Genomic DNA, 15,250 nt, shown 5'->3' on the forward strand with positions numbered 1-15,250 from the left:
AGTCACTCTTATGTCTTAAGGATGGAGCTGGTCCCTTAGAGACCACTGCTTCAGAGTCACTCTTATGTCTTAAGGATGGAGCTGGCCCCTCAGAGACCACTGCTTCAGAGTCACTCTTATGTCTTAAGGATGGAGCTGGCCCCATAGAGACCACTGCTTCAGAGTCACTCTTATGTCTTAAGGATGGAGCTGGCTCCTTAGAGACCACTGCTTCAGAGTCACTCTTATGTCTTAAGGATGGAGCTGGCCCCTTAGAGACCACTGCTTCAGAGTCACTCTTATGTCTTAAGGATGGAGCTGGCCCCATAGAGACCACTGCTTCAGAGTCACTCTTATGTCTTAAGGATGGAGCTGGTCCCATAGAGACCACTGCTTCAGAGTCACTCTTATGTCTTAAGGATGGAGCTGGTCCCTCAGAGACCACTGCTTCAGAGTCACTCTTATGTCTTAAGGATGGAGCTGGCCTCTTAGAGACCACTGCTTCAGAGTCACTCTTATGTCTTAAGGATGGAGCTGGCCCCTTAGAGACCACTGCTTCAGAGTCACTCTTATGTCTTAAGGATGGAGCTGGCCCCTTAGAGACCACTGCTTCAGAGTCACTCTTATGTCTTAAGGATGGAGCTGGCCCCTCAGAGACCACTGCTTCAGAGTCACTCTTATGTCTTAAGGATGGAGCTGGCCCCTTAGAGACCACTGCTTCAGAGTCACTCTTATGTCTTAAGGATGGAGCTGGCCCCTTAGAGAGCACTGCTTCAGAGTCACCCTTATGTCTTAAGGATGGAGCTGGCCCCTTAGAGACCACTGCTTCAGAGTCACTCTTATGTCTTAAGGATGGAGCTGGCCCCATAGAGACCACTGCTTCAGAGTCACTCTTATGTCTTAAGGATGGAGCTGGCCCCTTAGAGACCACTGCTTCAGAGTCACTCTTATGTCTTAAGGATGGAGCTGGCCCCTCAGAGACCACTGCTTCAGAGTCACTCTTATGTCTTAAGGATGGAGCTGGCAACTTAGAGATCACTGCTTCAGAGTCACTCTTATGTCTTAAGGATGGAGCTGGCTCCTTAGAGATCACTGCTTCAGAGTCACTCTTATGTCTTCCTGCCAGGATTGTGTGTTTTTGTCTTTTTCCACAGAAGGGTTATGTTGTGTAAAATAAAGACCGCTGCAGCCGGGGCTAAAAGACCAAAACAAAAATTAAAAAATTAAAGTAAGCGGCAGAAAATCGTTACAGATTGTATGTTTTCAACATTTCATGATAAAAGTAGTATGTTTTCAACATACATACATTTCACCATAAAAGTACGGTATGTTTTCAACATACATACATTTCACCATAAAAGTACGGTATGTTTTGAACGTACATATTCTTCATAATAAAAGTACGGTATGTTTTCAACATACATATTTTTCATAATAAAAGTATGGTATGTTTTCCAGGTGGGAGTCACTGCTTCTCATGACCATGTATGGAGTTTACATCATCATCATGAAGTGAGTATGATATTAAACATGTTCCAGTAACACTCCATATATGGAGTTTACATGCTGTTACAGTAACACTCCATATATGGAGTTTACATCCTCCAGTAACACTCCATATATGGAGTTTACATCCTCATTAAGTTACATCTAGTGGCAGCATGTGGTCTGTTCATGGCAGCTCTCTGAGGGGCGCTGGGCCCTCCTGAGAGGTGCCGGGCCCTCCTGAGGGGCTTCGGGCCCTCCTGATGGGCACCGGGCCCTCCTGAGGGGCCCGGTGCCCCTCCTGATGGGCACCGGGCCCTCCTGAGGGGCTTCAGGCCCTCCTGATGGGCGCCGGGCCCTCCTGATGGGCGCCGGGCCCTCCTGATGGGCGCCGGGCCCTCCTGATGGGCGCCGGGCCCTCCTGATGGGCGCCGGGCCCTCCTGGCCCTCCTGAGGGGCGCCGGGCCCTCCTGATGGGCGCCGGGCCCTCCTGAGGGGCGCCGGGCCCTCCTGATGGGCGCCGGGCCCTCCTGAGGGGCGCCGGGCCCTCCTGAGGGGCACCGGGCCCTCCTGAGGGGCGCCGGGCCCTCCTGAGGGGCACCGGGCCCTCCTGATGGGCGCCGGGCCCTCCTGATGGGCGCCGGGCCCTCCTGAGGGGCGCCGGGCCCTCCTGAGGGGCGCCGGGCCCTCCTGCACCAACCCTCACTTCACACAGGTGTGCTTTCTTTTTTTTAAAGGAACACTTCATAGTGTTTTCTGCGTTGTGTGGGTTGCAGGTTCAACTCCCAGATCCGGGCGTACGTGAACCGTCAGCTGGGCAGCGGAGGGCGTCTGGCGTGCTGCCCGGGCTCAGAGGCACGTCGGATCCGCAAGAACCCGCCCGGCAACACCTCCATGGTGCTGCTCAGTAACGGTACCATACCCCCCCCCCCCAACACCTCCATGGTGCTGCTCAGTAACGGTACCATACCCCCCCCCCCCCAACACCTCCATGGTGCTGCTCAGTAACGGTACGATACCCCCCCCCCCCCCAACACCTCCATGGTGCTGCTCAGTAACGGTACGATAAAACCCACCTCTTCAGACTGTGTGTAGTAATACTCTAAACAGTGTAATTGTCTCTATATAGAGGAGGGGTCTCTAAACAGTGTAATTGTCTCTATAAAGAGGAGGGGTCTCTAAACAGTGTAATTGTCTCTATATAGAGGAGGGGTCTCTAAACAGTGTAATTGTCTCTATATAGAGGAGGGGTCTCTAAACAGTGTAATTGTCTCTATATAGAGGAGGGGTCTCTAAACAGTGTAATTGTCTCTATAAAGAGGAGGGGTCTCTAAACAGTGTAATTGTCTCTATAAAGAGGAGGGGTCTCTAAACAGTGTAATTGTCTCTATAAAGAGGAGGGGTCTCTAAACAGTGTAATTGTCTCCATAAAGAGGAGGGGTCTCTAAACAGTGTGATTGTCTATATAGAGGAGGGGTCTCTAAACAGTGTAATTGTCTCTATATAGAGGAGGGGTCTCTAAACAGTGTGATTGTCTATATAGAGGAGGGGTCTCTAAACAGTGTGATTGTCTCTATACAGAGGAGGGGTCTCTAAACAGTGTAATTGTCTCTATACAGAGGAGGGGTCTCTAAACAGTGTGATTGTCTCCATAAAGAGGAGGGGTCTCTAAACAGTGTGATTGTCTCTATACAGAGGAGGGGTCTCTAAACAGTGTGATTGTCTCTATAAAGAGGAGGGGTCTCTAAACAGTGTAATTGTCTCTATACAGAGGAGGGGTCTCTAAACAGTGTGATTGTCTCCATAAAGAGGAGGGGTCTCTAAACAGTGTAATTGTCTCTATATAGAGGAGGGGTCTCTAAACAGTGTGATTGTCTATATAGAGGAGGGGTCTCTAAACAGTGTAATTGTCTATAAAGAGGAGGGGTCTCTAAACAGTGTAATTGTCTCTATACAGAGGAGGGGTCTCTAAACAGTGTAATTGTCTCTATATAGAGGAGGGGTCTCTAAACAGTGTGATTGTCTATATAGAGGAGGGGTCTCTAAACAGTGTAATTGTCTATAAAGAGGAGGGGTCTCTAAACAGTGTAATTGTCTCTATAAAGAGGAGGGGTCTCTAAACAGTGTAATTGTCTCTATATAGAGGAGGGGTCTCTAAACAGTGTAATTGTCTCTATAAAGAGGAGGGGTCTCTAAACAGTGTAATTGTCTCTATATAGAGGAGGGGTCTCTAAACAGTGTAATTGTCTCTATAAAGAGCAGGGGTCTCTAAACAGTGTAATTGTCTCTATATAGAGGAGGGGTCTCTAAACAGTGTAATTGTCTCTATATAGAGGAGGGGTCTCTAAACAGTGTAATTGTCTCTATAAAGAGGAGGGGTCTCTAAACAGTGTAATTGTCTCTATAAAGAGGAGGGGTCTCTAAACAGTGTAATTGTCTCTATACAGAGGAGGGGTCTCTAAACAGTGTAATTGTCTCTATACAGAGGAGGGGTCTCTAAACAGTGTAATTGTCTCTATATAGAGGAGGGGTCTCTAAACAGTGTGATTGTCTCTATAAAGAGGAGGGGTCTCTAAACAGTGTAATTGTCTCTATATAGAGGAGGGGTCTCTAAACAGTGTGATTGTCTCTATAAAGAGGAGGGGTCTCTAAACAGTGTAATTGTCTCTATACAGAGGAGGGGTCTCTAAACAGTGTGATTGTCTCCATAAAGAGGAGGGGTCTCTAAACAGTGTAATTGTCTCTATATAGAGGAGGGGTCTCTAAACAGTGTGATTGTCTATATAGAGGAGGGGTCTCTAAACAGTGTAATTGTCTATAAAGAGGAGGGGTCTCTAAACAGTGTAATTGTCTCTATACAGAGGAGGGGTCTCTAAACAGTGTAATTGTCTCTATATAGAGGAGGGGTCTCTAAACAGTGTGATTGTCTATATAGAGGAGGGGTCTCTAAACAGTGTAATTGTCTATAAAGAGGAGGGGTCTCTAAACAGTGTAATTGTCTCTATAAAGAGGAGGGGTCTCTAAACAGTGTAATTGTCTCTATATAGAGGAGGGGTCTCTAAACAGTGTAATTGTCTCTATAAAGAGGAGGGGTCTCTAAACAGTGTAATTGTCTCTATATAGAGGAGGGGTCTCTAAACAGTGTAATTGTCTCTATAAAGAGCAGGGGTCTCTAAACAGTGTAATTGTCTCTATATAGAGGAGGGGTCTCTAAACAGTGTAATTGTCTCTATATAGAGGAGGGGTCTCTAAACAGTGTAATTGTCTCTATATAGAGGAGGGGTCTCTAAACAGTGTAATTGTCTCTATAAAGAGGAGGGGTCTCTAAACAGTGTAATTGTCTCCATAAAGAGGAGGGGTCTCTAAACAGTGTAATTGTCTCCATAAAGAGGAGGGGTCTCTAAACAGTGTAATTGTCTATATAGAGGAGGGGTCTCTAAACAGTGTAATTGTCTCTATATAGAGGAGGGGTCTCTAAACAGTGTAATTGTCTCTATACAGAGGAGGGGTCTCTAAACAGTGTAATTGTCTCTATAAAGAGGAGGGGTCTCTAAACAGTGTAATTGTCTCTATACAGAGGAGGGGTCTCTAAACCAGGGGTTCCCAACCTTTTTTGGACCAGGTACCCCTTTTGCGGTAGATATTTTTCCAGGTACCCCCTCATCCTCGCAACACAGATAACAATATATTTACAACCACAAGCAGTGTTTCCTGCAGGAAAAAGCTTTGGCATGGTGCTGGGCGCAGGCCGCAGGGGGGCCTTCTTGCGTCAAACATTTTGATTAATTAATTAATTTGATTCAATAATTAATGAATAAGATTAATAAATTAAGATTGATTTGTATTATTGCTCTTGTATTGCTATTGGGGACACTGGGCAGGCACTGGGGAGGCACTGGGGAGACACTGGGGAGACACTCGGGAGGCACTCAGGGAGGCACTGGGGAGGCACTCGGGGGGGACACTGGGGATGCACTCAGGGGGACACTGGGGAGGCACTGAGTGGACACTGGGGAGGCACTGGGAAGGCACTGAGGGGACACTGGGGAGGCACTGGGAAGGCACTGAGGGGACACTGGGGAGGCACTGGGGAGGCACTGGGAAGGCACTGGGGAGGCACTGGGGAGACACTGGGGAGACACTGGGGAGCATGGGGAGGCACTCAGGGGGACACTGGGTAGGCACTGGGGAGGCACTCGGCTGGTCACTGGGGAGGCACTCAGGGGGACACTGGGGAGGCACTGGGAAGGCACTGGGGAGACACTGGGGAGACACTGGGGAGCATGGGGAGGCACTCAGGGGGACACTGGGGAGCATGGGGAGGCACTCAGGGGGACACTGGGGAGGCACTGAGGGGACACTGGGGAGACACTGGGGAGGCACTGGGGAGACACTGGGGAGGCACTGGGGAGGCACTGGGGAGACACTGGGGAGACACTGGGGAGGCACTCAGGGGGACACTGGGGAGGCACTGGGGGGACACTGGGGAGGCACTCAGGGGGACACTGGGGAGGCACTGGGGAAGCACTGAGGAGACACTGCAGGAGGCACTGGGAAGGCACTGGGGAGGCACTGGGGAGAAACTGCAGCCACTGGGGAGACATTGGGGAGCCACTGGGCAGACACTGGGGAGGCACTGGGCAGACACTGCAGGGAAGACACTGGGGTGGCACTTGGGGAGGCACTGGGGAGGTACTGGACATTTCATATCACACACACACCATGATTCACAAGCCCCCTCAAAAAAAAAAAAAAACTTTTTTTTTTTTTTTTGAGGTGGCTTGGGTACCCCCTGGCTATGCGTCGCGTACCCCTAGGGGTCCGCGGACCCCACGTTGGGAACCGCTGCTCTAAACAGTGTAATTGTCTATAAAGAGGAGGGGTCTCTAAACAGTGTAATTGTCTCTATAAAGAGGAGGGGTCTCTAAACAGTGTAATTGTCTCTATATAGAGGAGGGGTCTCTAAACAGTGTAATTGTCTCTATATAGAGGAGGGGTCTCTAAACAGTGTAATTGTCTATAAAGAGGAGGGGTCTCTAAACAGTGTAATTGTCTCTATAAAGAGGAGGGGTCTCTAAACAGTGTAATTGTCTCTATAAAGAGGAGGGGTCTCTAAACAGTGTAATTGTCTCTATATAGAGGAGGGGTCTCTAAACAGTGTAATTGTCTCTATACAGAGGAGGGGTCTCTAAACAGTGTAATTGTCTCTATATAGAGGAGGGGTCTCTAAACAGTGTAATTGTCTCTATACAGAGGAGGGGTCTCTAAACAGTGTAATTGTCTCTATATAGAGGAGGGGTCTCTAAACAGTGTAATTGTCTCTATATAGAGGAGGGGTCTCTAAACAGTGTAATTGTCTCTATATAGAGGAGGGGTCTCTAAACAGTGTAATTGTCTATAAAGAGGAGGGGTCTCTAAACAGTGTAATTGTCTCTATATAGAGGAGGGGTCTCTAAACAGTGTAATTGTCTCTATATAGAGGAGGGGTCTCTAAACAGTGTAATTGTCTCTATACAGAGGAGGGGTCTCTAAACAGTGTAATTGTCTCTATAAAGAGGAGGGGTCTCTAAACAGTGTAATTGTCTCTATATAGAGGAGGGGTCTCTAAACAGTGTAATTGTCTCTATAAAGAGGAGGGGTCTCTAAACAGTGTAATTGTCTCTATATAGAGGAGGGGTCTCTAAACAGTGTAATTGTCTCTATATAGAGGAGGGGTCTCTAAACAGTGTAATTGTCTCTATAAAGAGGAGGGGTCTCTAAACAGTGTAATTGTCTCTATACAGAGGAGGGGTCTCTAAACAGTGTGATTGTCTCTATATAGAGGAGGGGTCTCTAAACAGTGTAATTGTCTCTATATAGAGGAGGGGTCTCTAAACAGTGTAATTGTCTCTATATAGAGGAGGGGTCTCTAAACAGTGTAATTGTCTCTATAAAGAGGAGGGGTCTCTAAACAGTGTAATTGTCTCTATACAGAGGAGGGGTCTCTAAACAGTGTAATTGTCTCTATAAAGAGGAGGGGTCTCTAAACAGTGTAATTGTCTCTATATAGAGGAGGGGTCTCTAAACAGTGTAATTGTCTCTATACAGAGGAGGGGTCTCTAAACAGTGTAATTGTCTCTATATAGAGGAGGGGTCTCTAAACAGTGTAATTGTCTCTATATAGAGGAGGGGTCTCTAAACAGTGTAATTGTCTATAAAGAGGAGGGGTCTCTAAACAGTGTAATTGTCTCTATAAAGAGGAGGGGTCTCTAAACAGTGTAATTGTCTATAAAGAGGAGGGGTCTCTAAACAGTGTAATTGTCTATATAGAGGAGGGGTCTCTAAACAGTGTAATTGTCTCTATAAAGAGGAGGGGTCTCTAAACAGTGTAATTGTCTCTATATAGAGGAGGGGTCTCTAAACAGTGTAATTGTCTATAAAGAGGAGGGGTCTCTAAACAGTGTAATTGTCTCTATATAGAGGAGGGGTCTCTAAACAGTGTAATTGTCTCTATATAGAGGAGGGGTCTCTAAACAGTGTAATTGTCTCTATATAGAGGAGGGGTCTCTAAACAGTGTAATTGTCTATAAAGAGGAGGGGTCTCTAAACAGTGTAATTGTCTCTATATAGAGGAGGGGTCTCTAAACAGTGTAATTGTCTCTATATAGAGGAGGGGTCTCTAAACAGTGTAATTGTCTCTATACAGAGGAGGGGTCTCTAAACAGTGTAATTGTCTCTATACAGAGGAGGGGTCTCTAAAGAGTGTAATTGTCTATAAAGAGGAGGGGTCTCTAAACAGTGTAATTGTCTCTATAAAGAGGAGGGGTCTCTAAACAGTGTAATTGTCTCTATATAGAGGAGGGGTCTCTAAACAGTGTAATTGTCTCTATAAAGAGGAGGGGTCTCTAAACAGTGTAATTGTCTCTATATAGAGGAGGGGTCTCTAAACAGTGTAATTGTCTCTATATAGAGGAGGGGTCTCTAAACAGTGTAATTGTCTCTATACAGAGGAGGGGTCTCTAAACAGTGTAATTGTCTCTATATAGAGGAGGGGTCTCTAAACAGTGTAATTGTCTCTATATAGAGGAGGGGTCTCTAAACAGTGTAATTGTCTCTATATAGAGGAGGGGTCTCTAAACAGTGTAATTGTCTCTATATAGAGGAGGGGTCTCTAAACAGTGTAATTGTCTCTATAAAGAGGAGGGGTCTCTAAACAGTGTAATTGTCTCTATAAAGAGGAGGGGTCTCTAAACAGTGTAATTGTCTCTATATAGAGGAGGGGTCTCTAAACAGTGTAATTGTCTCTATATAGAGGAGGGGTCTCTAAACAGTGTAATTGTCTCTATAAAGAGGAGGGGTCTCTAAACAGTGTAATTGTCTCTATAAAGAGGAGGGGTCTCTAAACAGTGTAATTGTCTCTATACAGAGGAGGGGTCTCTAAACAGTGTAATTGTCTCTATACAGAGGAGGGGTCTCTAAACAGTGTAATTGTCTCTATATAGAGGAGGGGTCTCTAAACAGTGTAATTGTCTCTATATAGAGGAGGGGTCTCTAAACAGTGTAATTGTCTCTATATAGAGGAGGGGTCTCTAAACAGTGTAATTGTCTCTATATAGAGGAGGGGTCTCTATACAGTGTAATTGTCTCTATATAGAGGAGGGGTCTCTAAACAGTGTAATTGTCTCTATATAGAGGAGGGGTCTCTAAACAGTGTAATTGTCTCTATATAGAGGAGGGGTCTCTAAACAGTGTGATTGTCTCTATACAGAGGAGGGGTCTCTAAACAGTGTAATTGTCTCTATAAAGAGGAGGGGTCTCTAAACAGTGTAATTGTCTATAAAGAGGAGGGGTCTCTAAACAGTGTAATTGTCTCTATATAGAGGAGGGGTCTCTAAACAGTGTAATTGTCTCTATATAGAGGAGGGGTCTCTAAACAGTGTAATTGTCTCTATACAGAGGAGGGGTCTCTAAACAGTGTAATTGTCTCTATAAAGAGGAGGGGTCTCTAAACAGTGTAATTGTCTCTATATAGAGGAGGGGTCTCTAAACAGTGTAATTGTCTCTATAAAGAGGAGGGGTCTCTAAACAGTGTAATTGTCTCTATATAGAGGAGGGGTCTCTAAACAGTGTAATTGTCTCTATATAGAGGAGGGGTCTCTAAACAGTGTAATTGTCTCTATAAAGAGGAGGGGTCTCTAAACAGTGTAATTGTCTCTATACAGAGGAGGGGTCTCTAAACAGTGTGATTGTCTCTATATAGAGGAGGGGTCTCTAAACAGTGTAATTGTCTCTATATAGAGGAGGGGTCTCTAAACAGTGTAATTGTCTCTATATAGAGGAGGGGTCTCTAAACAGTGTAATTGTCTCTATAAAGAGGAGGGGTCTCTAAACAGTGTAATTGTCTCTATACAGAGGAGGGGTCTCTAAACAGTGTAATTGTCTCTATAAAGAGGAGGGGTCTCTAAACAGTGTAATTGTCTCTATATAGAGGAGGGGTCTCTAAACAGTGTAATTGTCTCTATACAGAGGAGGGGTCTCTAAACAGTGTAATTGTCTCTATATAGAGGAGGGGTCTCTAAACAGTGTAATTGTCTCTATATAGAGGAGGGGTCTCTAAACAGTGTAATTGTCTATAAAGAGGAGGGGTCTCTAAACAGTGTAATTGTCTCTATAAAGAGGAGGGGTCTCTAAACAGTGTAATTGTCTATAAAGAGGAGGGGTCTCTAAACAGTGTAATTGTCTATATAGAGGAGGGGTCTCTAAACAGTGTAATTGTCTCTATAAAGAGGAGGGGTCTCTAAACAGTGTAATTGTCTCTATATAGAGGAGGGGTCTCTAAACAGTGTAATTGTCTATAAAGAGGAGGGGTCTCTAAACAGTGTAATTGTCTCTATATAGAGGAGGGGTCTCTAAACAGTGTAATTGTCTCTATATAGAGGAGGGGTCTCTAAACAGTGTAATTGTCTCTATATAGAGGAGGGGTCTCTAAACAGTGTAATTGTCTATAAAGAGGAGGGGTCTCTAAACAGTGTAATTGTCTCTATATAGAGGAGGGGTCTCTAAACAGTGTAATTGTCTCTATATAGAGGAGGGGTCTCTAAACAGTGTAATTGTCTCTATACAGAGGAGGGGTCTCTAAACAGTGTAATTGTCTCTATACAGAGGAGGGGTCTCTAAAGAGTGTAATTGTCTATAAAGAGGAGGGGTCTCTAAACAGTGTAATTGTCTCTATAAAGAGGAGGGGTCTCTAAACAGTGTAATTGTCTCTATATAGAGGAGGGGTCTCTAAACAGTGTAATTGTCTCTATAAAGAGGAGGGGTCTCTAAACAGTGTAATTGTCTCTATATAGAGGAGGGGTCTCTAAACAGTGTAATTGTCTCTATATAGAGGAGGGGTCTCTAAACAGTGTAATTGTCTCTATATAGAGGAGGGGTCTCTAAACAGTGTAATTGTCTCTATATAGAGGAGGGGTCTCTAAACAGTGTAATTGTCTCTATAAAGAGGAGGGGTCTCTAAACAGTGTAATTGTCTCTATAAAGAGGAGGGGTCTCTAAACAGTGTAATTGTCTCTATATAGAGGAGGGGTCTCTAAACAGTGTAATTGTCTCTATATAGAGGAGGGGTCTCTAAACAGTGTAATTGTCTCTATAAAGAGGAGGGGTCTCTAAACAGTGTAATTGTCTCTATAAAGAGGAGGGGTCTCTAAACAGTGTAATTGTCTCTATACAGAGGAGGGGTCTCTAAACAGTGTAATTGTCTCTATACAGAGGAGGGGTCTCTAAACAGTGTAATTGTCTCTATATAGAGGAGGGGTCTCTAAACAGTGTAATTGTCTCTATATAGAGGAGGGGTCTCTAAACAGTGTAATTGTCTCTATATAGAGGAGGGGTCTCTAAACAGTGTAATTGTCTCTATATAGAGGAGGGGTCTCTAAACAGTGTAATTGTCTCTATATAGAGGAGGGGTCTCTAAACAGTGTAATTGTCTCTATATAGAGGAGGGGTCTCTAAACAGTGTATTGTCTCTATATAGAGGAGGGGTCTCTAAACAGTGTGATTGTCTCTATACAGAGGAGGGGTCTCTAAACAGTGTAATTGTCTCTATAAAGAGGAGGGGTCTCTAAACAGTGTAATTGTCTCTATATAGAGGAGGGGTCTCTAAACAGTGTAATTGTCTCTATAAAGAGGAGGGGTCTCTAAACAGTGTAATTGTCTCTATAAAGAGGAGGGGTCTCTAAACAGTGTAATTGTCTCTATACAGAGGAGGGGTCTCTAAACAGTGTAATTGTCTCTATATAGAGGAGGGGTCTCTAAACAGTGTAATTGTCTCTATATAGAGGAGGGGTCTCTAAACAGTGTAATTGTCTCTATATAGAGGAGGGGTCTCTAAACAGTGTAATTGTCTCTATAAAGAGGAGGGGTCTCTAAACAGTGTAATTGTCTCTATATAGAGGAGGGGTCTCTAAACAGTGTAATTGTCTCTATATAGAGGAGGGGTCTCTAAACAGTGTAATTGTCTCTATACAGAGGAGGGGTCTCTAAACAGTGTAATTGTCTCTATATAGAGGAGGGGTCTCTAAACAGTGTAATTGTCTCTATACAGAGGAGGGGTCTCTAAACAGTGTAATTGTCTCTATATAGAGGAGGGGTCTCTAAACAGTGTAATTGTCTCTATATAGATGAGGGGTCTCTAAACAGTGTAATTGTCTATATATAGAGGAGGGGTCTCTAAACAGTGTAATTGTCTCTATAAAGAGGAGGGGTCTCTAAACAGTGTAATTGTCTCTATATAGAGGAGGGGTCTCTAAACAGTGTAATTGTCTCTATAAAGAGGAGGGGTCTCTAAACAGTGTAATTGTCTCTATAAAGAGGAGGGGTCTCTAAACAGTGTAATTGTCTCTATACAGAGGAGGGGTCTCTAAACAGTGTAATTGTCTCTATATAGAGGAGGGGTCTCTAAACAGTGTAATTGTCTCTATATAGAGGAGGGGTCTCTAAACAGTGTAATTGTCTCTATACAGAGGAGGGGTCTCTAAACAGTGTAATTGTCTCTATATAGAGGAGGGGTCTCTAAACAGTGTAATTGTCTCTATACAGAGGAGGGGTCTCTAAACAGTGTAATTGTCTCTATATAGAGGAGGGGTCTCTAAACAGTGTAATTGTCTCTATATAGATGAGGGGTCTCTAAACAGTGTAATTGTCTATATATAGAGGAGGGGTCTCTAAACAGTGTAATTGTCTCTATACAGAGGAGGGGTCTCTAAACAGTGTAATTGTCTCTATAAAGAGGAGGGGTCTCTAAACAGTGTAATTGTCTCTATATAGAGGAGGGGTCTCTAAACAGTGTAATTGTCTCTATACAGAGGAGGGGTCTCTAAACAGTGTAATTGTCTCTATATAGAGGAGGGGTCTCTAAACAGTGTAATTGTCTCTATACAGAGGAGGGGTCTCTAAACAGTGTAATTGTCTCTATACAGAGGAGGGGTCTCTAAACAGTGTAATTGTCTCTATACAGAGGAGGGGTCTCTAAACAGTGTAATTGTCTCTATATAGAGGAGGGGTCTCTAAACAGTGTAATTGTCTCTATATAGAGGAGGGGTCTCTAAACAGTGTAATTGTCTCTATATAGAGGAGGGGTCTCTAAACAGTGTAATTGTCTCTATACAGAGGAGGGGTCTCTAAACAGTGTAATTGTCTCTATACAGAGGAGGGGTCTCTAAACAGTGTAATTGTCTCTATACAGAGGAGGGGTCTCCCGTGCTGATGGTAGACGAGCTGCTCGTCCTGAATCCTCATAAGCTGTCGTTCAGCGAGGCCGGGCTGCGCATCATGATCTCCCCTCACTTCTCTCCTCGCACCAGGCTCTCCATGGCCTCCCGCGTCATCATCAGCGAGGTACAGACAGACAGACAGACAGACAGACAGACAGACAGACAGACAGACAGACAGACAGACAGACAGACAGACAGACAGACAGACAGACAGACAGACAGACAGACAGACAGACAGACAGACAGACAAGACAAGACAGGCAACGTATGCACTCATCTTTAAAACCCATTTTGGGGCGGGAACCCCTTTTGGTGTCAGCGTTATGTTATGCTTTAGCTATTTAAAAATATCAGATCTACAAGCTCATAGCGCGCCACCGAGTGGCGCGCTATGAGCTTGTAGATCTGCTATTTTTGAAAAAAATCGAAGAACCACTGACATGGAAACATAGCTTTATCAGAAAACTGTCAGGATGTAGAAGACATGTTTAGAATCTAAACGGTTCAGAATGGGTTAAGTATAGCGTGTCTGTCAAGGATCAATCATTGTTCCTCTACATTCAGAGACGGAGGCTGATCGGGGACCCCCTGGGCCCCCCCCAGGACACCGGGGGTCTCCCCAGGTCCCGGCTGGAGTCCGCCAGCAACGGGCGTCATCAGGCCGCGGCGGTCTGGAGGCGGGGCTCCGGCAGTCTGGAGAACGGCAAGGGAAACATAACGGTAAATAAAGGACACATCTGATGATTCTTAATCAGACCAGTGTGTGTCCAGTGGAAACCTCGTATGAATCTGATCTCAGGTCAGAATGGGTGAAGGGCAGTCCATACTCTCTCTGACCACCGAACTTTTCGTCGGAAAGCTCCGGTACAAACTACAACATGACGTCACTCGCAACTTCCGAAACGCATTCCTCCGAATTTTTGTTCCTGGCTGAAAGCTGCACTCCCAGATGTTGTGACTCTCCGAACTCTACTTCGGAGAACAAATAAAAGTCTGATCTTTCCGACGAAAGGTTCGGTGGTCGGAGATAGTATGGACTGCCCTTTAGATTGGACAAAAACGGGTGGAACGTAACGGGGGGTTGAGGGATTAAGGCTCATACATAGTCTGGATTATCGGTGGTTAGGTGACCACCGAACTACAACATGACGTCACTGAGGTGACCACCGAACTACAACATGACGTCACTGAGGTGACCACCGAACTACAACATGACGTCACTGAGGTGACCACCGAACTACAACATGACGTCACTGAGGTGACCACCGAACTACAACATGACGTCACTGAGGTGACCACCGAACTACAACATGACGTCACTGAGGTGACCACCGAACTACAACATGACGTCACTGAGGTGACCACCGAACTACAACATGACGTCACTGAGGTGACCACCGAACTACAACATGATGTCACTGAGGTGACCACCGAACTACAACATGACGTCACTGAGGTGACCACCGAACTACAACATGACGTCACTGAGGTGACCACCGAACTACAACATGACGTCACTGAGGTGACCACCGAACTACAACATGACGTCACTGAGGTGACCACCGAACTACAACATGACGTCACTGAGGTGACCACCGAACTACAACATGACGTCAATGAGGTGACCACCGAACTACAACATGACGTCACTGAGGTGACCACCGAACTACAACATGACGTCACTGAGGTGACCACCGAACTACAACATGACGTCACTGAGGTGACCACCGAACTACAACATGACGTCACTGAGGTGACCACCGAACTACAACATGATGTCAATGAGGTGACCACCGAACTACAACATGACGTCACTGAGGTGACCACCGAACTACAACATGATGTCACTGAGGTGACCACCGAACTACGACATGACGTCACAAGCCGCGGTGAAGAGCAAACCACCGCCACCGCTCCAGCCCTTCTCTCTGTTTTACTCACCACCGCTCAACGTTATTTGAGCTCCGGTGGTCACCTCACCACCGGAGCAGTGGTCACCTCACCACCGAAAATCCAGACTATGAATAGGCCTTTAG

The 15,250-nt window shown here is 45.4% G+C and overlaps 1 protein-coding gene across 1 annotated transcript in view; it reads left to right on the top strand.

Moving 5' to 3' along the window:
- The window catches only part of LOC310856458 (sodium/potassium/calcium exchanger 3), a gene marked incomplete at its 3' end in the record, with an annotated part of 73,376 nt that overhangs the window by 50,512 nt on the left and 7,614 nt on the right, over window positions 1–15,250 (top strand). The window contains exons 9-12 of the mRNA XM_083761910.1: window positions 1,438–1,491; window positions 2,241–2,425; window positions 13,187–13,338; window positions 13,779–13,934. Coding sequence (XP_083618036.1) covers window positions 1,438–1,491; window positions 2,241–2,425; window positions 13,187–13,338; window positions 13,779–13,934 — 547 coding nt within the window. The remainder of the gene's footprint in view (window positions 1–1,437; window positions 1,492–2,240; window positions 2,426–13,186; window positions 13,339–13,778; window positions 13,935–15,250) is intronic.

This window comes from Protomyctophum parallelum (genome assembly GCF_964188405.1).
Source record: "Protomyctophum parallelum genome assembly, chromosome: 1".
NCBI classification, from domain to species: domain Eukaryota; kingdom Metazoa; phylum Chordata; class Actinopteri; order Myctophiformes; family Myctophidae; genus Protomyctophum; species Protomyctophum parallelum.